Source organism: Takifugu flavidus, chromosome 4 (assembly GCF_003711565.1).
Source record: "Takifugu flavidus isolate HTHZ2018 chromosome 4, ASM371156v2, whole genome shotgun sequence".
Lineage (NCBI taxonomy): Eukaryota > Metazoa > Chordata > Actinopteri > Tetraodontiformes > Tetraodontidae > Takifugu > Takifugu flavidus.
The window spans coordinates 12573644-12596264 of NC_079523.1; the positions used below are offsets into that span (position 1 = coordinate 12573644).

General features: G+C 40.1%; 2 protein-coding genes across 2 annotated transcripts; both read left to right on the forward strand.

Annotated features, from left to right (window-relative positions):
- The first annotated feature begins 349 nt into the window (after positions 1 to 349).
- On the forward strand, positions 350 to 7329 carry LOC130524250 (potassium voltage-gated channel subfamily A member 2). Its single transcript, XM_057030199.1, has 2 exons — positions 350 to 1130; positions 2012 to 7329. The coding sequence occupies exon 2, from the start codon at positions 2149 to 2151 to the stop codon at positions 3643 to 3645; it is 1497 nt and encodes a 498-aa protein (XP_056886179.1). The 5' UTR covers positions 350 to 1130; positions 2012 to 2148; the 3' UTR covers positions 3646 to 7329.
- An 8299-nt stretch (positions 7330 to 15628) lies between these two features.
- Positions 15629 to 21268, forward strand: LOC130523807 (potassium voltage-gated channel subfamily A member 10). Its single transcript, XM_057029367.1, has one exon. The coding sequence runs from the start codon at positions 18202 to 18204 to the stop codon at positions 19888 to 19890; it is 1689 nt and encodes a 562-aa protein (XP_056885347.1). The 5' UTR covers positions 15629 to 18201; the 3' UTR covers positions 19891 to 21268.
- Positions 21269 to 22621: the final 1353 nt, after the last annotated feature.

The following is a 22621-nucleotide window of genomic DNA, read 5'->3' on the forward strand; positions in this document are numbered from 1 at the left end:
AATGGCTCTTCTCAGAAATGCACCCTGATGGTCTGGGTATGGTTATGTTTATGGTTTTGTGTATGACTGAGTACAACCTGTATATGAATGTGTACAAATTCTCTTGGTGACGAATAGTTCTGGTGATGTGTACCCCTTTAAATTGCTCACACTGCAGATATGGTAAGGAGTGGCCTTCAGTGCGGAGGGAGAGCGTGCTGTTTCCCCAGCAGTATGCATCTCTTGGTATGCAAAGCAATGCTCTAATGCAGATTTGACTATAGGTTTAGCCTATATAGCAGCGGAGTAATTTCACCTATAGTCTGGGAGGAGGGGGGGGGGGGGGGGGGGGGACTAAGGGGACCTCCCCTCTCTTCTGTTTGAGACCATCACGTATGACCAATAAAAGGGCGCATGGTGTATTTATGTGGGTGTGTGTGATGCTCTGGCTCAGGGTAATTGCATAATCTTGTTGTAGGCCACTACAGTATAGGGCGATTCTTTCATGCATGTCGTTCTAAGTCAGCGTCTGAAGTCGCTGCCGCGGGATCATGTAGGCTGTTAGGGGATTCAGACTGCACTGAACTCTGCGTCCGGCTCTGCCACTGTTGGGAGACGCTGTAAATATGGAACATGTAAATTAGGTAGATGCGGCATGATAGAGGATTTGAGTCTCCTTTCTTTTTAAGAAAAAACAAAAAACGATCCCTCCGATGCAGATGTTGCCTTTCGGACCGCTTCATCTGGACCGCAGCCTGCGGAGCGCAGCTCGACGCACGATACAGGCATGGACGGGGGGCCGCGGAGGTAGATCGTTCTGCTGATCCAAGCAGCTTTGGTCATAGAGGGAAGCACCGCCACCACCTCGATACCCCCCCCCCCCCCTTTTTTTTTTTTTTGCCAATCTCCATCCCACGACAGCCTACCCGGAGGAAAGGAGTCGGGGAGGGGGAAGCGAGGACACACCCGCATATACTGTACCCGGTGTGCAGGATGCTGCAGACAACATGAGGTGAATCGGCTGCTCGAAACTGGAAATAGTTCTTTTTTTTTTTTACCACCTTCAAGCTGAAGCCTGGCTTGCCGCAGCTGGTTCCTACACCTCCACGATCCGGAAGGAGCATCGCCAGATAAAATGAATATGTCTGCAGGTATGTCTGAAAACACCGATTAAGTTCACCTGTCATCGCTCATGTCAACATATACGTAACAGAAGGTTTGTCGCGTTTCATCAAGGTAATTCTTGGAGACATATGCGTTTCCTAAGGATTTCAACAGTGCTCTCATTTTGAGTTGAGATGCTGCAGACCAGATACAATTTTCTTCTCTTGCAACCTATTTCCCTCTATGATTAATTATTTAGCAATGTTTTTGAATATTTCAGAGACAGGCACCATTTCAGGAATAAAAGATTGCAAGTCAAGGAAATCGGGGCCAATTAATGCAAGGCGTTTGGTGTGTTTGGTTCGGCAGTGGATCTTAAAAGGGTGTCATGCATTTTTGTTTATAGACTGCAGTGCTTTTCTGTGATACTGCAGACAGGATGCTGTCTGGATGAGTTCAGTGCCTGCTGCATTGCCATATTCATGCATGATTTCACTGCAAAGGGTAGTCCCATTCATTTCAGTGGATACTGTTCATTGCAGCAGATCATTGTGCTAATTTATGGGCTTTTATGCAGATTGGGCCATTATTACTGCATTGAAGTAATTTATATGCAAGATGCAGAGTTTATTTGCATATTAGTCCATTCGAGCCAGAGACAAGAGGGTCAAACTCAAGTTCCAATAACAGCTCAGTTGTTTTATGTATATTGTCTTTTCCTGGATGTAGAACTTTACATAACTTCATTTGGATGTGTTTCAGGAGGTGGCTCAATTGTCATCTATTTTTAGTTTGTTTGATAACTGAAGCAAAATTCCTCATGTCTCCATGAAGATGAGAAGTGAGCTCAGAAGTACTGACTGCTGAATCATGTCTCACTTTCAACTGACCTTGTTGTCTGTCTTTGCTTTATCTGTTCTGCATGCAGTGCAGTCCTAGGTGACATCCTGTGGCCGACAGGTCTGAAAGGTGTTGAGCCCCTTCCCTTTCCTGGCGCCTGCCTGCAGTTCTCCAGGCTGCAGGACCCACACTTACTAAAAAGTGCAGGCCTCCTCCCCCTGCAGAATGACTGTTGCCACAGGCGACCCCTCTGACGAGGCAGCAGCACACCCAGGGCACCCACAGGACTACGATCCAGAGGCTGACCATGAGTGTTGCGAGAGGGTGGTCATCAACATCTCAGGACTGCGCTTTGAGACTCAACTCAAAACCCTTTCCCAGTTCCCAGAGACTCTATTAGGAGACCCTAAAAAGAGGATGCGGTATTTTGATCCGCTAAGGAATGAATATTTTTTCGATAGGAACAGACCAAGTTTTGATGCCATATTGTATTACTACCAATCAGGGGGGCGACTACGAAGGCCAGTCAACGTCACCCTTGATATTTTCTCAGAGGAGATTCGCTTCTATGAGTTGGGTGAGGAGGCCATTGAGATGTTCAGAGAAGATGAGGGGTTTATTAAAGAGGAGGAGCGGCCTCTTCCAGATAATGAATTTCAAAGACAGGTGTGGCTGCTCTTTGAGTACCCAGAGAGCTCAGGTCCCGCTAGGATTATTGCCATAATTTCTGTCATGGTCATCCTGATATCTATAGTCAGTTTCTGCTTGGAGACGCTCCCCAATTTCCGTAATGACGAAGATGATATGCATAAGTCCCATGCAAAAGTATTCTCACCTGAGACCAACACCACAATCAACAGTTACACAGCCACATACTTTACTGACCCATTTTTTATCCTAGAGACACTCTGCATCATATGGTTCTCCTTTGAGTTTCTAGTAAGGTTCTTTGCCTGCCCAAGCAAAGCAGGCTTTTTTGTTAATATAATGAACATTATTGATATTGTTGCTATCATCCCCTACTTCATCACTCTCGGCACAGAGTTAGCAGACAGGCCAGATGATGGTCAAGCGGGTCAGCAAGCCATGTCTTTAGCTATTCTCAGGGTCATCCGTTTAGTTCGTGTCTTCAGAATTTTCAAGCTCTCCCGCCATTCTAAGGGGCTTCAGATTTTGGGTCAGACCCTAAAAGCCAGCATGAGAGAGCTTGGCTTGCTCATTTTCTTCCTCTTCATCGGGGTCATCCTTTTCTCGAGCGCAGTTTACTTTGCAGAAGCAGATGAACCCGAGTCACAGTTTGACAGTATCCCAGATGCATTTTGGTGGGCTGTGGTGTCCATGACAACAGTTGGCTATGGCGATATGGTCCCGACTACAATAGGTGGCAAAATTGTTGGTTCTCTCTGTGCTATTGCGGGTGTGTTGACCATCGCCTTGCCCGTACCTGTAATTGTGTCTAACTTCAACTACTTCTATCACCGTGAGACTGAAGGTGAAGAGCAGGCACAGTACCTGCAGGTCAATGTGCCCAAAACTGACTCAGCCGAAGACCTGAAGAAGAGCCGCAGTGGCTCCACCATCAGTAAATCTGACTATATGGAGATCCAGGAGGCCGTGAACAACAGCAACGAGGACTTTCAGGAGGAGAACCTAAAGACTGCAAACTGCACACTGGCCAACACAAACTATGTAAACATCACCAAAATGCTAACAGATGTGTAATATTGTGCTGATTTCTTGCACAGCGGAAAATGTTGAACTAAGTTACATGACAGGACAGATGTACAGCCGCCAATCTTACTTGTGCTGGAAAATTCAAGGCAATAGCAGTCAGAATGTAGATGATCGACAAAAAAAAAAAAAAAAAAATTACAGCAAAGATGATGCGCTCACTTCATACTCATCCTGTAGTGACTCCTCACAACTTGCCCTCAAACTCCTGATAGCTGATAAACAGAGTGAAGTTTAAAATGTTGCATTTATGCATGGAGTTGGCTTTGTGGTTATTTTATTTCATTTTTTTTCAATTTAAGAAAAAAAAATCCAAAACTTTCCCTGCACACATCTGTAGCCAAAAGTAATAAAAACTGTTTTTTTTTTTAATTTAATTTAATTTTAAACCTTTTTAAAAAGATAAAAACAACATGGGCCATGAGATAGTTGGTTCCTCATTTCCGGGAGCACGATGCTTTGGAACTGTCTTATGCTTCACCCTTTAGAAACAGGGAAGATGTCAGAGCATAAAGCAAGCCCACTCCTGCGCTGATCTGCCTGCGGGTGACTTGTGAGGAGGTCCGTGGTTAAGTACACCATGTTATTTCAAGGATGTATGACAGCCATCAGCGCAAAGCTCATGGTTCGACACCTTTTTTTTCCCAGCAGGCATCAGTATCTGATGAATGGCTGAGAATGGCCTTGACTTTTCACTGCTTTGGTCTTACATTACTGTATGTATTTCAATGCAAGCTTACTCTCTTCCTTTGAGCTTTGAGGACAACTTGAATGTTTCTTCTTGTTTTGTTTTTTTCTTTTTCACAAATTCAAATGTACACATGCACACATAATGCCATTCAAGAAGGAAGAAATGCACTAACCTGACAGGTTAGGGTAGGTAGGTCCTGTTATGCCGAAGCATATTAGATTATTGCATGACATTTTTTAAACTAAATGACAATTTCCACTTGTTTCTCAACTGCCACTTGCCTCATCACGCCACTGTATATTTGTCTATACACTGCCTTCAAAACAAGACTACACTTTAATAAAGAAGCCTGCAGGTAGCATCCATAAGAGACAAAATTCACATGCTAGAGGATATCTCAAGGTCAGATTGTCATTTTACCGGAGCCTCCCTCCTTTTCAGTATTACTCACCTTGGACCACATAAACTTACCACAGCTAAGATGTGACTTCAGGCATTGATTTGCACTTTAATTTTGGACATTAACCCAAGTTGCCGATGGAATTAACTTGGAGTGCTGTATTTTTCACAGTTTTTTCACCCAATAATCGAAAAACAGCTTCTAAGGAATCATGTATGGAATAATGCTTCCCCCGAACTGCCTTTATCTGGATTTATGCTACTCTAGTGTTGCATGACCTTAAAACATTCCTAGAAGCATGCATTTGCAATAAAAGAAGAAGCCTCTGAGTCTTTAAAAAGCATAATTATTACAATAAATATTTTTATTTCTTATATTAAATATATGTATAAAAACAGTACATATATACAGTACACATAGGTTTAGGAGTAAACAAAAACAACTCTTATATAACAGGAATATGTGGAGAACGGAGAAGCCTTTGCTTAGTGTGCCGACCATTTCCATGATTTTATTCCTAATGACAGTTTCAATGTTGCCCTGTTTCAGAGTCTGTTCAGAGTGCCAAAATCCACACTCATAAGCTCTTTCTAAAGCACAGTGTGTTTTCCAGCAAGCCTTCTGTGTCCTGAATTCAAGCACAAAACTGCCTTCTGTGAGGTAATTATTGAAGTCAGGCGTTTCCAAAAAACTGTGTCATTCTAAACCAGAAAGCCTGTTTTGTTATGAAAACCCTCAAAATACAAATGAAGCCTTGCTGTCCTCTGAGAAGTCTCTGATGCCAGGAACTCAATCTGTCTTTAAAACTGGCATCATAACCAAATCAGGTTCTGATTCTAGGATTGAAGCCAGTTTTTTTTTTTAACTATTGCATATATTGGCTGAACGTCTAGGGCAGAAACATCAGTGGGAAGTGATAATTAGCCGCAGTGTAGCAGGTAGCGGCTAATCTAGGGGTGGTCTGATTTTGCTCCGGACTCTTGTATTTTCCCTTTTCAGTAACCAGATTGAAGCACTGGATATAGAAAAGAAAATTGGCCCAAGTAAGAATAGTTTATAAGGTTTTCTTATGGATTTCAGAGTAGCAAAATATTTTTATGCTTTAATTTCTCATGGCTGCTCCTTCCAACTTCCTGAAATGAGGCTACATGCGTGTCTCCTTATGTACCTGGAAATACTGTAGGTGATTTTTTTAAAACAAAAAATGATGTACTGCAGACTGAAACAGGTCTGCAATACATCATGCTTTCCAGAGAGTAGCACCAAGGTAGATAATTCAAGGTAAAATCAGAATAGTGGTTGATGAGCAATATTGTTGGAATCCTTTATCTTAAAGGTGTATGAGGACAAAACAGAAATGTGGATGTTTCTATTGACTGTTTTTTTTCTTTCTTTTTTAAACGTACCTCCAGGAAGTCCATTACAGTGATTTAATTAATAATCTGTTGAGTATCTGCATGTGTGTGTGGGTTCAATGCCGTGTGGGGGATGTCTGTGTGAGTGTTTGCGTATGTTTTGCCCGAGACTCCAGAAAGAGAGTGAACCACTGAATGTCAGTGTCTTTGCCTGGTTCTAAAGGTGCATTTATTTAACAGTCATCTGTGTATTTGCATGTATGGGGAAGGGGAAATATTCTGACCAAAAAATATTTGTCTATGCAGGCAAATGCAGTATAACGTATTGTCTGCACTCAGTTTTGTCAGACATATGTTTAGGTAAGTGTTACAAATATGTGGAACACTGTACCTCCATCAAATTCACTGTAATATCTTATATACTGAGTTCACAATTCATTTTGTCTTAAAGCACAAAGCGCATCCTTGTCACTTGCAGATTTTTATCTGGGTTAAGTATGGAGAATTGTCTGTTCTTATTATGAGCTTGCATCAGATTAGAAGTACCACAGTTTCTCAGATATAATCTCTACCTACAGTGAATACATTGAAATCTATGCAGAGAAAGGTTTCTAGCTGATAGTTTAGAAAGCTTAAATACATTTGATCCTGTGTGTCAATGCCGTATTTTGATCCCTGAAGCTGGCAGTGTATGTTAAATGAGCCTTTATAACAGAAAAGACACATTTGCAGATATTAGCAGTTTGAATGTGAGTATTTGCTCTCTGAGGCCAATGTCCTAGATTAAAAAATAGTAAATAAATAAATATGGTCAATATGCAATATGCATGCATGTGTGGGTTGGACAGCAGTTATTTTCTTTTCTGATAGTCCCCAGAGCCTGTTATTGTGGCCTCAAATGAAACTATTGTTCTCCCGCATCCTTCCCCCCTCGTAGAGGCCTGAACACATCCATCAATGTTGATTAGGTGCAGTGGATTGTAGATTTTGTTTCTATGAAATGAAATGTGATAGAATAATGTAAATATTAACCATTGGATGATGGAGAAAAACCTTGTACTATAAACTGTATGAAGTCTGGATTTAAAACCTAGTATTATCTGCACTTTACAAGAAAAAAGGACAATCTATGGGCAAGAAAGACATGTGAAAATGAAATGCATATAATCCTTCCAAATGATCATAACCCTGATAGAATATTATTAATAATGAAGCTAATAACAACTGGACTGGGATTGTGTTTGGTGTCTTTATTGTGTGGTATTCTTGTGTCTGTGAGAAAAACACATTGTTTTTGATGGCATCAAGTGTATTGTAGGGGGAAAAAATATTGTATGTACATGGCATTTTGAATGTTCATCCAGTCTTTATCTCCTCTAGTCACATTGTCTTCCACGAGGTATTTAGTTAGCAGATCATTTACGGAGCTAATTTTAGCAAAAATGGCATCTGCGTCAAAGCTAAAAAAAAAAAAAAAAGCCAAAAGCACAACGAATCGATCAGAGGCCGCTTTGTTGTTATTCTTAGGACATTCAGTCTTTGTAGCCCTAGGCAGTGCGGAGGACATTTTCAAACACCTTCTGGTATCTTCAGCTTCTTCACTCAATTTAAATGCATGGTCCCTGCAGTTTAAATGGAGAGAGCAGGGTGTTCTATTAATAGTCCTTTTGTTGGAGAGAGGAGGAACATGCGCTCAGGAGGAGATAGATTCATGGGTGGAAAGGAGACAGCAGAGGGGGAGAATGGCGGAATCCTTTTCAATGAACTTTCACTGGTCCTGATACATCCAATTGGCAACAATAGAAAATTCAAGATATAGATTTTATGTATCCCATACAGTATTTGTCCTTTTAGGTGTAAAAAAAAATTGTATCTCTCTAAAGCAATGCAGAAATAATACAATGTCTTCTTATTGATCCAACATCTAATCTACGTTGGGACATTTTTTTTAGTTTCTCCCTTGTGCTGCCTGCTATCTTTAGTCCAATTGTGGTTTAACTACAGCTCGGCACTGTGAGGAGGGAACACTTGGGGCTTGTTGCTATAGTCATTAGTCTTCCTCTGATCCAGTGATGTAGTGCAACACTCTGCAGAAACCAGGACAAACAGCAAAAGAGAGACAGAAAAAAGCAGCCTAGGCGAGGATGCTGGAATAGCAGGAGTCAGTCCTTCTGCTGCAGGTGCCTGGTGATAACACATAACATCTGCATGTTGTTTGTCGGTGTGGTAGCATGCCCACAGGACCAGTCATAGAACCTTACACTATGCTACCCTTCTAGTAATTAGGAGACAAGCACTCTGGGACTAGCTGCTAATCCTGCTGGACTAATCTAGGCCACACCCCATTAATTGGAAGTGTTCATCTTTTTTTGTTCATTATGCCCCTGCTCTGATATCCACCAATGTGGTCATTTCACCAAAAATACACAGCTGTCATTTATTTTCAATATAAGCTTCTACTTAATTATTTTATGCGGAAGAAATATTTTTTAAAATGGATCTTTTCCAACGATGTAGTAAATATAGAAGAAATCAGCACTGCCCTCTAGGGGTGACTTGCAAAAGCGACGTCGTCAGGTTCTCAACCAGCAGTTAACTACACACAAGAGGAAATCTAACGAAGTTCTAATGTAGTTTTCACAATGTTAAAAAAGTTTTTGTGTGTGTGTGTGTGTTTATTCATACCTCATAGCACAATCAATAATACATAATTTCATAGAATAATTACTAGCTACTTCTAGCCAACTGTTAATGACATTTTTTATTTGGTGTCGCAGTTATATGACAATCAAAATATAAAAATATAAATATAAAAACTAAAATAATACAGAAATACTAATGCATTTCACATACATGCATTGGAAGTAGAGAAGCAGAAATTAATCTACAAGTAATGCTAATTGGAAATACTCAGTAACCTATTACATTCCACTAACAAAACACAGTGATGATGTGCAGAAACCCTCTGCAGGTTTTCATTATTCTAATCAGTAACTGATTCTCCCTTGGTGAGGTAAGTAACAGTGTTTTGTTGCAAACACATGGCCCTCTCCCTCCATACAGAGGATCAATAATCACAATAATCATGTTGAATCGATATGAAATACAACCAGACACACAAAGCCACACACACCCTTCTCCATCTTGCTGTGGGTGACAATTGGACTGGGTTAAGGTCAAAGGCCAATCACAGGAGAAATAGCTAACCTGTCTGTGAATGCTACTGATGCTCCAGATCTCACCAGCATATGAAAAAACCAGGAGATATGAAGGGACATTAAAGATCAAAATCTTTTTTTACACTGTGAAAGTTGGGTGAATAAACAGGGCTGGGAGAGGTTACGTGGAATTCAGTGATGATCAAGTTCTGGCCCATTTCATGTTTTGCTGTGGTGGTGTCCCATGTTTTAGTTACAGAAGTTTCCCTTTTGATTATGAATGTGTCCACAATAATAAGAATTAAAAGTAAATTTTATAGGTATTGAAATCCTTTTATTGATATCCATCTTGGGCTATGTGGGTGATCAGCACCTCAAAACTGTTAACAAAAATGGCCCATTTTTCTGCTTCTCCAATTTGCCTTATACATTTTTAAAAAAAATGTTCTTACAAAGTTATTAAATCTTAAATGGAACCCAGATATAAAGGTTCACTCATAGGTGAACTTGACTGAACTCTGATTCCAGATGCGAAACCATGGATAAACAGTTACCCTATGGCATGAGTGGCTTTAATCCCAGCAATGGACATGAATCCTGTAAATCCCGTAGAATTTGACATAAAAACCTACAGAGTACAAATATATAAAGATAAATTACAGGACTCCTGATCTGTTTGTGCTCCAAGGTTAGAGAAGCTTAAGTCTGAAGAATGAAAGGGCAACAACAACAATAACATTGTAAACAAAAGAAACTGATTCTTAAGCAATTAATCTTTACTTTCTATCTATCTATCTATCTATCTATCTATCTATCTATCTATCTATCTATCTATCTATCTATCTATCTATCTATCTATCTATCTATCTATCTATCTATCTATCTATCTACTTTTAAGTGAAGTCCTCAAATATGATCCCATTAAATATTTTTTTTAATCACCTAATATGACCTTTTAGAGATGACAACTCATGGACTAGCGCCCCCAGTTGTTATAGTGGGGAATCGGATTACATTACAATTATGAAATTTTTATTATTCTTGTTATTGTTTTTTGTTGCTTTGAAGGTGCACAGTTCTCATTGACTGGTATCTAGGTAACCTGGCTCCACATCAACATTTTTGTGTGTTTGTTTCCATGGGTACAAATAGGTGCTGTCATATAATAATCTTTGGAATTCTGTTTTGCATGTATCTATTCAGTGACAGTCTAATCATATTTTTTTTGGATCTTATTGCTCAATAAACAAAACACATATATTTCAGTATCTACATTAATTCACTATTTAGGAAAGATAACTTCTTAAGTTTACTGGTTTGCAGTTTGCAATGACTATAAAACATTGCCCACCATAAAATGGTGGAGGCTAAATGGAACACAGTGGATGTCCTGAGAGCTTGGAAGGATCATTAAATATCGAGAGAGGTGACTATCAATATATGTGTATTTTGATTTAAAATATGTATTGTAATTTATAAATGTATACATGTGAAAATAGAAGTATCATTCAGCTCAGTATTCATCTGTTACCATTAGTCCATTATTTAGATATTAGGACTTGATCACTTAGCATCAGCTTACAGCAGTATTCTTGCTGCCATCTAGATCTAGTAGAGGCCAGTTCTGATAGGCCAACAAAGGAGAGAATGTCAGAGGCTTTAAATATCCTCCTTGAGTTAATATTTCATCAACTTCTCAACCATACGGGTGCATCCTTTTAACATGCTACTTCCAACTTTGAGATTTTGCATGCAAACCTGTGAGACCTTCAGTGCATAGCTGGCTTTCCTTCCCCTTTAGTTTCTCATGCTATAAACTAGGATTTTTTTGTGCTCTTATTACTGCATTGCAACACGGAGAAGATTAATTTAGAGAAAATGTTATCTTGATTGCTAGGTTAAGATGATGAAATGTGCTTAATAAGCAGTCCAATGTGCACGAGAGAAAAGTGCTAAAGGGAGGAGGAGTATGGTGAATAAGCAGAGTACACAACACACAGAGCTCTTTCATTATGTATGCAATGATCTCTTCAATGATAATGTGAACTCCTCTTGGCTGAAACAAAAACATTCCTGTTAACATGGTATTTGTCTTAGTGTATTGCCCAAAAAATAATAAAAAGGTACGAGAATAATGTTGCAACTTACAGGCGCGGGTGTGGGTACCTGTGTGGGTGAGTGTGTGTGTGTGTGCGTGTGTGTGTGTAAATGTTTGTAGGGGAAAACTGCCTTATTTGCCCTGGAAAGCCACATGGCTTAAAAGATTACTCTGCTTAATTACAATATCTCATAGTCATGGCCAACAGCCATCCGTGATAGCAACACAAGCTACTTATGCCCGATGCTGAAATTTGAGAGGGCAGCAATGACAGAAGTCTGCGTAAATACACACATCAGTAATCCAGAATTAGCTGCATCAGAACTCTCTTCATTAGGAGACTGGCTTACTATGCAAGATGTACAGTATTACACAATAACAAATACAAAACAAATACAATGGCAGGAAAGTTGCACAGTTTTTTCTACATTACTGAAATAGGTTTTGTTTTCAATCTGGTTTTTTTTCAAGAGACTAAAATGTCACACACATATACAGTGGGACCTCTACTTACGAAATTAATTGGTTCCGGAAGTTGTTTCATAACCTGAAAATTACGTAAATAGAGATGCGTTTTCCATGTATATGCCGTAATCCATTCCAAACCCCCAAAAATTCGGACATATATTTTTTTTATAAATCATAAAAATGCATCAAAACATGTAACAAATACATGTTACAATTAGATTACCGCACAATAAATGTAGGAATTCAGTGCAAGGCTTCTCCAGGAACAAAATGAACTTTTTTTTATTACAGGCTAATCTTACATTAGCCGTCATTACTAGCACAAACTTTAACACTTGTGGTAACCCCCGCCATCTAATGGACAAACATACGAACACCCTCAATAAATCCCGAAGACGACGAAGAAGACGCTGGGATACACACAAACCTGTACATATTGACGTCCGTCCTAGCCAATGGTATTACAGGAAGATGCTAGGTGATAGCCAATGGCAGAGCAGCTACAAGCATGTCTGCGTTCGCTAAACTCCGCGAGCTTCGAGTAGCAGCGGTAGCGTATTTTTGCTTTTCGTATCCTGAAATTTCTTTCGTAACAAGAGGAAATATTTTCCCGTTGAGACGTTTTGTAACCTGAAAATTTTGCATGTAGAGACGTTTGTAAGTAGAGGTCCCACTGTATATATATAATCAACAAGTCACCTAAACATGTGTGAAAACCAGTGTAATATTAAAAATGCATAACCAGCCTAGTATTCTAAAGCAGCAGCCCATGCCGCACACGAAGCAGCAACAATGGCCCGAGACACTCTGCAGTATAAGAATATGTGTGTTCTACACCGTCTCTGCTCTAGTCAGCAGCTCTCAGCCATGGATGCCAGGATATCTGTTTCATGCGCTTAACATTTCACACAGACCAGACAAAGCCAAGGCAACTAGAAACCTCCCAATGAGTCAACCAAAGGACTTGGAGCAGAAATATTTTATAAGCCAAGAAGATATACCTATACCAAGAGTGAATGTCAACAGAAGCAAATTATTTGTCATCAGTTACAATCAGCCTTATTAATTTCACTATGCTGCTTTTACAACTGGACTTACACAATAAAATTCCAATTCTCTAATCTTATTTTAACCATTTTGCAAACACCTGAATATTATATATTTCTGATAGGTATATTCTTCAGGTAAACTCCTCTCTATACTATGTACAGGTATACAAACAGGCTAATTATCTATTTATCTTGAATTATTACATATATTTTTTATATTTTTTATATTCTTATTTCAATTTTTTTGTATGATATATTTATTATTATTACTTATTTTTCTTTTTCTATACTTGTAGTAATGACTATCTTTTTCTCTGTGCATTTTTTCTGCTGTTGTGCCATAAATCTCCCCGTTGTGGGACAAATAAAGGAAATCTGAATCTGAATGTCTCTTTGTAATGGCAGTAAAAATATTACAGGTCATATTTAAGTATATTCATTTTGGGCGACTGTAGAAATGTGGAAAAATATGCAAGTCCTATATCTCAAATAATTTAGTGATATCTGATTGACTAGTGAATAAAGTATGATGACTATTATGCTAATGTTGCTATACACAACCATCTCGTGCGCAAGTGTGAAACATGAGAGCAAGTGCAGCTGGCAGGCAGACAGACACGTTGAAAGCCTTACAAGCAATGAGAAAAGTGAGACCTCTCTCCATAAACAAGACTTCCCTTAAATTTTCAGCAGGTAAAGTGACATCTTCAACACTTGCACATGTTTTCATTTAAAATGTTATATTTTAAAAAAGGGATTATGTGCCCCTCTACAACCATAGCATCTTTAAAGGCAATGTGTTGAAGATTAGTTTATTTACAATGTTATTCTGTCTAAATTTAATGAAAACAAGATGTTGCCCCAAACATCTGTCTTTGGAGTATTGATCTGCAGCTGCCGCTGCCTTCTGTCAAAACCGTGCAAAGCTTTACAATTTCTTCCTAAGACACTACCATTGCATCGTTAATCCAGGAGGATGCGTGACTGAGTATAATCAAGCTTCTTATTCAGCTGGATGAGGTAAAATCTGTTTTAATATTTAAAATTTTCTTCAATTTGAATAGCATGCTATTTATTTAAATGCCACTCATACTTGGCATGATTGTTGAGGATTGATAGTGTGTAATTATCTATTATAGAAAAAACAAAATGAAAAATCAGGTCTAAGAGCAGCTTTGTTTCTCTAAGAAAGTTAACATTTATCACATGGGTTCTATGTTAAACATTAAGATGAGACTGAATCTGTTAAATCTCCCACATGATTGCGTAATACCATCATATCAAGGGTTTTTGCACCGCAACAGACCATAATGTTGGCATAAGGTGACTTAGTGGACCTCGGGAGGTTTTGGGCACGCTCGCTTCACCTGCAGATTTGGCACCTCCCCGTCCAACCATGAGGACTGTTGAAACAGTGGGAGCTCCCGCATTTTATGTATACTTTGTCCTTTGGAGGAATTAAGTGTGTGTAATCAAGTTCTAGATTGTTGTCTATTAACAACAGAGGCAGTATGGATACAAAAAAAGGTGTCATTTAATCAAACCACTGAGTGTTCCAGCTTGTGTTGTGTTTAAAATCATTTGGATAGTTGGTCGTTTCTTCGCCTCACCAGTTCCAAGTCATTCAAGATGAACGTCCGTCTGTTGATTAGTGTGCAGAGGAAAGAAAAAAAAATCCAGACATTTCAATTAAGTCTGCAGTGTTTAGAGCATCTACAGGGGTGATTCTCCAGGCTGATCTCCTGAGTTGCATAATCTCCTTAGCGGGGTAATTGCTCTGAGAGCGAGCATGGGCGTTTCTATCAGCTGCAAATCCTGTCTAAACACTGAACGGAAGAGTTCAGCCAGAGGCCAGAAACACTTTTAATTGCTATTATTACCTTCAGAATGTACTTACCATTTGCTTTTTTATAAAAAAGATCACCCAAAAGTCCTTGGCGTCAACTGAAACAAAAAAATCAAGGTTGGTCCCAACCTTGAATCCCAGATCAGTTTGTCAGCTATAGCGTGAACAGCCTGTTCTCACTCCCCCCTCCCATCAAATATTGATCCAACTGCGTTTCGTACATGTGAGTGATTGATTAGGCAGAGACACAAAGGGGTTTCATATAAAGGTGTCCTTCAGGTTCAGAAGACTTCAGCTGTTAGCTTTTCACCCAGGAGACTGTAGTTTGTCATGTGTTTAAATACAAACATTCCATTTATTCTGCCAAATCAACTATGCTTTTGTAATTGCAATTTAATAATGGAGATAAACAACAAACTTTTGTGCAGTTAAATCTGCTGCTTCAGGATGAAATGAGCAAAATAAGCAGGGCACAACAGGCTTTTGCTTTCATACACCAGAGCTGTTGCTGCATGCCCTTGTATGCTCCTGATCCAACCTTGCATGTTTTTTGCAGTGAGAACATTACTGCTGGTGAGGCATTTTCAAGACAGATGCCAAACTACGCTGCAGTAAATAACAAATAATTAAATAATTTTTAATGAACACACATCAGGCATTCAGAGGTTACCTGTGTCCTGACATTAAGAAAGCACATTTAAAAAGGCTTCTTATCTTATATATGTATCTTAAAGTCTGTCCCAACCACTTTAGTTTTGAAATGAGATGTATCTCCATGTCTAATGTGAATGTTTCCAAGTTGAACTCTCTAAAGGTGCTCAGGAGGTCTTTTATATGCACGTATGCAGCATCAGTATAGTTAGCGCAAAAGCAGCCTGAGGGGGGAAAGTGCTTTGTCAACACGGCTGTTAATGAATAAGGTGACAGGGTTACTGGGGGGGGAGGGAGGAGAAACAAATGATGGATCAAGGGCTGTGGGGAAGGACAAAGGGAGGACCGTTATCACTGTCAGGAGTCCTGAGGCAACTGACGCCGCAGTAGCTGCAGTCCATCTCCCCAGTTCACTGCTGTCTTCCCATTTTCACTGACAGAAATCATTTTGCTATGGAATGGATTGATTATTTACCCTCTCAGCCTATGCTTGCTCCCTCTCAACGTCCATCCGCCTGTCTCTGCATGCCCATAGTGAATTTCATCACGATGTGTCTAAGTGGCAGTCATCCCTCAGTTGAGTGTGTTCTCAATGACATGTACAGGACATTGTAGGATCACACTAGAAAAAATATCCCTTTGTGATATATGGAGCATGTTGAATCAGCTTTGTGCTGTTTGTGTGTGTGTGTGCCCCTGCACTCCTGCGTGCACAACATAAATATTAGTCTTAACCACAAATGTGTGAGGCTTACTTTCGCCGATGTCTCGATCGATGAAGGTCTCATTAGGACACATATCTACTGTGTATCCCTGAAGGAGATTGTGTGCAGTGATCTGTGGGTTCTATAGTATTCAAACAGTTTTCTGTGACCTTGGAGCCATGTGCCTGCAGTGGTGCTGCTTACACCGCCGCAGTGTTAGAGAGGGGAACAAGAGACTGCTACCTCCTGCCTGCACCAGGATCAGAGTGAGATGAGGGAACGATTTCAACTTTTGGCAACTGGTTGTTGATCAGGTAACATTATACTCATACATTGGGTGAGTATATTGGCTGCCTCTAAATTGGCTGTCCTTCAAAGAGAGTAGATTAACTTTGATTGAAGCATTCACGCCTGTAAGGAAAAACCTAAAAGGATAAGCACAACATGTTTTGGATTTAGATTGAGATTGTGCATTTAATTCAGGAGCTGTGAAACTGACACCAAAGGTAGACTGTGTCCTTGTCACTGTCTTTATCTTGCACCCATCTGAAATGCTGCCACTAATCTGTGGCACATCTTGATATTTTGAATAGGAATATTGCGCGCCTTCTCTGATGTGGACTACTGCAAACACTCCCTTTGACTGAAAACTAGTGTATAATGGAATAAATCTCTGCATCCTCATCAGTAAGTTAGAATGTAAACAGTGGAATTAAGCCATGCCAGGAGGATGTGCGCTGCGGTAAATATGAGAGCTGTAAAATATAATCCCCCAGGTGAAGGTGGAATGGATGATATGTGTGGATGTTTATACTGCAGGAAGGAATAGAAAATGAGTGGGTCCCGCTCTTCTGTCCACACATCAGGCAGCGATTGGTTCCCATGGAACAAATCTCCTATCAGAGAGCCACAACTTATCCAGCTGACAGAGGGGGGAGCGGGGAGAATAAAAGCCAGGTGACCCCCAACATTCAAAATACGCCGAGTTGACCGTGCATGTTTGCCCGTATTTGCAGCTGTGCACTTCTGCTAGCATGATCGGGTATGTCTGGCGTCTCTGGTTTCGTGTCAGGTATTAAATTACCCAATGGGAGCTTTAATACAGCCAGACACATTCTTGATTGTGAGTCTGGATGAGGGAGAGATTGAAGAGAAGAAGGGGGAGCACGGCAGAGCCGCTGGGAAGGGTAAAAAGGGCACAACAACTTCTGCAGAGCCGGGACATGGGTGAGTGGTGCGAACATCTGCACACACCTGGATCTCAGCTTTACACTTTAGAAACATGTGTTTGTCGACAAGTATCTAAGAATGTCTTTCAAGGTTGTTTTGGGATACTTGCTATTTGTCAATTAAGCCACAGTAGCAGACCATTCTTAGTGTTTATTTTTTGTTTTTTAACCTAGTGATGTCAGTGATGTCTCTTTTCCAACACAACACACTAATTTATTTTTGTGTGTTGCAAAGACCTCCATTAAGACATTTCAACTGCAGATTAATCCATTTTATTATCTAAAGCAAGTGAAAATAGAACCAAATGAGACTCTTCACATGTCAAGGCCTTTTGAATCCTGTGTACAGAAACTGGAAAATAGATTGGAAAAAATATCTGATACTGATCACCAACCTTAACTGCATACGATTTAAAAGAAACTGTTTAACAATGACTGTGATTTTTTTTTTTTTTGTGAGTCGCTACCATGAAAAAAAAATTTTAAAATGTATCACATGAACAGAAATAATATTATCCACACCCCACGTAAGCATTTTTGGTGACAAAATTGTGCTGAGCGTTGTCTTTCATTCAGGTCATTGGACTGAATCAGGAAGAAGAAAAAAAAGAACAGTGCAAGCAGAGTATCAGATGACAAGTTTGCTGCTGATGCAAACAGAAGTGACAGAAAAATCAGCAAAACTGTAGCGGGCTGTTAAACAAAGAAAAGCAAGTACTTTTCACTGTTGCCCTTCTCTTTCACAGGTGACCCAAAGCCTGAAACTAAAGGAGAGTTACAGCTGCCTTAATGAAAATCAGGAGGGAGGAAGCCCTACAAGGATCTTTTGCGAGGTTGTGGCATCGCCCCTGTTTCCTGCACCCCAGCCAGGTTGATAGAAAAAGCTGACAGTGAGGGTATGGAGGTACCACTTGTTAATTTTGAAAACATGTATGATGTCGGCATCAATATCGGAGATCCAAGTGACTCCGGGTACCCGACTTCACCTACTTCTGAAGCTCCCGATCAGAATCTTTTACCCCAACGTCTGAGCTCTCCCCACCAGTCACCACGTAGAGGGCGGCACAGGCATCACTCCGGTCAAGATGGGCTGTCTCCTCCCAGTCCGTTGACCCTAACCACGAAAGCAAACTCCAGCAGCGGAAGCTTGATCTCAAATCTGAAATTGCTGATGAATGGAGAGTCTCCCTCTGACAGCGTGTTCAGTAAAATGGTAAATGATTGCTATGAGAATGAAGATTTATTTGAAAAGCACTTCGTAGAAGAGAAAGACGAGAAGGTGGTCATCAACGTCTCTGGGCTCATGTTTGAGACGCAGCTCAGCACTCTAAATAAGTTTCCAGACACACTGCTGGGTGACCCCCTGAAGAGGATGGGTTACTTTGACCCAATGAGAAATGAATATTTCTTTGACAGAAACCGCCCGGCTTTTGATGGTATTCTATACTACTATCAGTCAGGCGGGAGAATCCGTAGACCAGCCAATGTTCCCTTAGATGTTTTTGCGAATGAAATTGTCTTCTATGAGTTGGGCCATGAGGCGATGGAACAGTTCCGTGAAGATGAAGGTTTCATCAAAGAACCAGAGGTGCTTTTGCCCAGTAATGACCTCCAAAGGCAGTTCTGGCTCCTCTTTGAGTACCCGGAAAGCTCCAGCGCTGCCAAAACTGTTGCGCTGGTTTCTGTATTTGTCATCGTCATTTCCATCTTCATCTTTTGCCTGGAGACTCTCCCAGAGTTCAGAGAGGACAGCGACTTTCTCCAAGTTTTGAACCAGATCACAAATGGAACTCAGGACAGTTCTGCTTCCCAACCTGCTGCAAAAGATTTGATGGCCTATTTCACGGATCCCTTTTTCATTGTGGAGACGATTTGCATCATTTGGTTCTGCTTTGAGGTGTGTGTCCGTTTTGTGGTGTGTCCCAGCAAAAGTGACTTCTTCAATAACATCATGAACATCATTGATATAGTGTCAATAATTCCCTACTTTGTGACACTGGGAACAGATCTGGCTACAACCCCTGATGATGACATGAACTCCAGTCAGAACATGTCCCTGGCAATCCTGCGAATCATCCGTTTAGTAAGAGTTTTCAGAATTTTTAAGCTCTCTCGACACTCCAAAGGTCTACAAATCCTGGGCCAGACCTTAAAGGCCAGCATGCGAGAACTAGGGCTCCTCATATTCTTCCTTTTCATCGGAGTCATCCTCTTCTCTAGCGCCATTTATTTTGCAGAAGTGGATGAGCCTCAAACCCAGTTCGTGAGCATCCCAGATGGCTTCTGGTGGGCTGTAGTGACCATGACCACCGTGGGCTACGGAGACATGTGTCCCATCACGATGGGAGGCAAAATGGTCGGCACCCTCTGTGCCATCGCTGGCGTCCTGACCATTGCCTTACCTGTCCCGGTCATTGTCTCCAACTTCAATTACTTCTACCACCGTGAAACAGAGCAAGAGGAGAAACAGATCATGGATGCGGCAGCAGAAGCAGCTCAGAAACTATCTGCAAACAAGTATGGAAGCACACCATCACTAAGCAAGAGCAACGGCACCTGGCAGAATGACAAAAATGGCATGCATTGAAATAAAGCATTTAATTACCCATTTATGTGAAGGTCATGAAAAGCACTGAAGCACTAACTTAAAATAATCTTTCTTGATATTTGCACTTGAAACATGGCAGCACTTGTGTACACTATTACAGTATTAATAGGTACTTCTTTTTAAAAGTGATGTGTCTTCTTGTGAATGTGTCAAAGTGCAATTACCACAGGCAACTATTTTGTGAGTTACTAGTTCTGAAATGTATCAGTTATGATGAGGCGAGAAACGTGAGAATTGACACACTAATATGTACAATCGATGGTATACATAAAAGGAAAAATTATGAGTAAGATTTAGATGTCCTTGAAATAGCCAGAGAGCATGTCCCAAAGATGGTTTTCATAATTTAACATGGAAGAAGTATCCCAAGAGCTCATAGTATAGCAGAATCTTTATAAAACCTGGCACAACTGTCAAGGTCAGGCAGCATGTGTTTAGTTTAAGACAAGAGGATGTCAGTGCGCAGTGTTGTATCAGCAAATCTATAGCTGTGAATGCACAGCCAGCATCTCCTCTCCATTTGACACAGAACGCTGTGATGAATAAATGGTAGGGAAAGATAGCTGCGATTAGTTTTTAAGGCTGGAGAATGTTAATCAAAATTACTCTTTTGCCCTTGATGCGTAGTACTTGCAGCAGCAACATGCCTCAGCATTTAAAAGTCACAGATTAGTATTTCACTACCTTAATGTCATCTTTAATAAGTTTCACCAGCTCACACACATGAGGCAGAAATATAATTATGATATGAACGTAACCCTTCAAAAACCCTAGAATCTAATTGCAAGAAAAGTTGTTTCCATATACCGTATCTCATAAATTCTAATTTTCTTTTAGAACCATCAGCTGTTGGCAGGGAAAACATTAGTATTTAGAGCTAATCAGCCTCGTAGTTTATGTGATAGTGATACAATTAGCTAAAACGGTTACAATCTGTGTCTGAAATATTTAGAGTAGCTGAAAGTATTACTGTATTTTATCATATAGCGATAATTATGAAAGTCAATTCCTCACCTGGGTGTGTCAATGAATGATTATTGATCTGAAAACATATGTGCATGCCACACATGAACAGACATCAGAGTTTATTAAAATATACAGCTTATGTAGAATTGCAAAGGTTGTCAAAGAATCAATGCCTTTCTCATAAATTATGGAAATGCGATATTAATGACTTTGGGGTGGACAAAGAGCAGTACTATTTAAGTAAAATGAAACTGAATAATGTGACCTGAGTCACATTAGATGTCAGCACTTTACTAGGTTATAAAGTACTTCATGTTTTGGCACTGATTCTGTACAATGTCCTTTGACAGAGTCCTGTGATGAGTGCCTTTTATTAAACAAATAGACTAACTGTGTGTTGACCTGTGATCATTTCACTTGTACCACTGGACATTTATCATTTATAATGACAATAATGATAATTCTAAGACATAATAATGGGCCCCTTTGTATTAGGGCATGCTTTAAGGCTCAGTTTTACTGTTCTCTTGTTTTAGTTTGCCAATGCCTGATCAGTGTTGTTTTACAACCCTCTCTGTCCTTACTTCTGTCAACAAAATCACACTCTGCATGAGAGGAAGAGGGTTTTGTCACTTTTTTGATAAAGAGGAAGATACCATCTAAAGAAGGAAGGTGACATTTTTGGAAATTGAATGAAATGTTGACCTCTGACAGGTGGGCTTTCTCATTTGGTGCTGTAGTGCCTCGTACAGTTAAATTAAGAGTATAAACTATTGCTATCTTTCATTAAACAAAGTTTTGATTTCAGATTCAACAATTTGATTCCTCATGAGGAAATGAGAGATGTCATACTAAGTTTAGCTCAGGTTACTTGCAACCATCTGATCTTTGTCAGTAGTTAACAGTCAGGTTAACGGTTTGCCCTTGCGCCCTTTTTATCACTGATAATTAAGTGATACACAAAAGTAGAAGCTTTACAGCATTTTATCATTTGTCAGGTTGCTGTGGCAAGGTCAAAGTCAATTTGAGGCTGTCATTTATAATTCATCTGGCTTTCCGTGAAGAGATCAAATCCATCTGACTTTGATCAGAATTCCACCACAGAAATTCACCCACAGATCAGCAGATGCTCCCACCACCATGACACGGCAGACTCTACTGCAGCTCTTAATGGATCTAAATATATCACCATTGCATGACTCTTGTGTTTTGTGCTCCAGCTCGGTGACAAGCTGTGTCAAGTTTTAAAGGGAGCGATGCAGAAGCCTTGCACGGAAGCTGAACGACAATGCGTCTGGCACTGTATCAGTAGATTGTGTTACTGTATTGTCAGCAGATAAGCCAATTTTGGACTTGCCCAGCCAGCAGTGGAGTGAATGGTCCTCCTCAGGACAAAGAGTTCAGGACTAGAATCTGTCTCTTTGTATTGAATCCATTTAAACTATTTCTTTTTAGATACACAGAGCAAAACAATGACAGCATTGACCTTGCAAAGGGGCGGTTGCATGTGACAGTGCAGTGCTGCTGTTACTGCAGATGTAACAACCCTCATGCTTTTAATATTGATTAAAATTACTTCCGCCATTCATTCCGGTTTTGACAAGCTCAACAACATTCAAGGATTATAGCTTCTTTATTGGTATTCCTGTGCTGATTTCATTTAGTTCTAAATGCAAGGGAGGGGAGATATAAGTAATAGAGCAACAATGTAACCAATGCTGCGAAAGTGTCCCATCTGCACTCT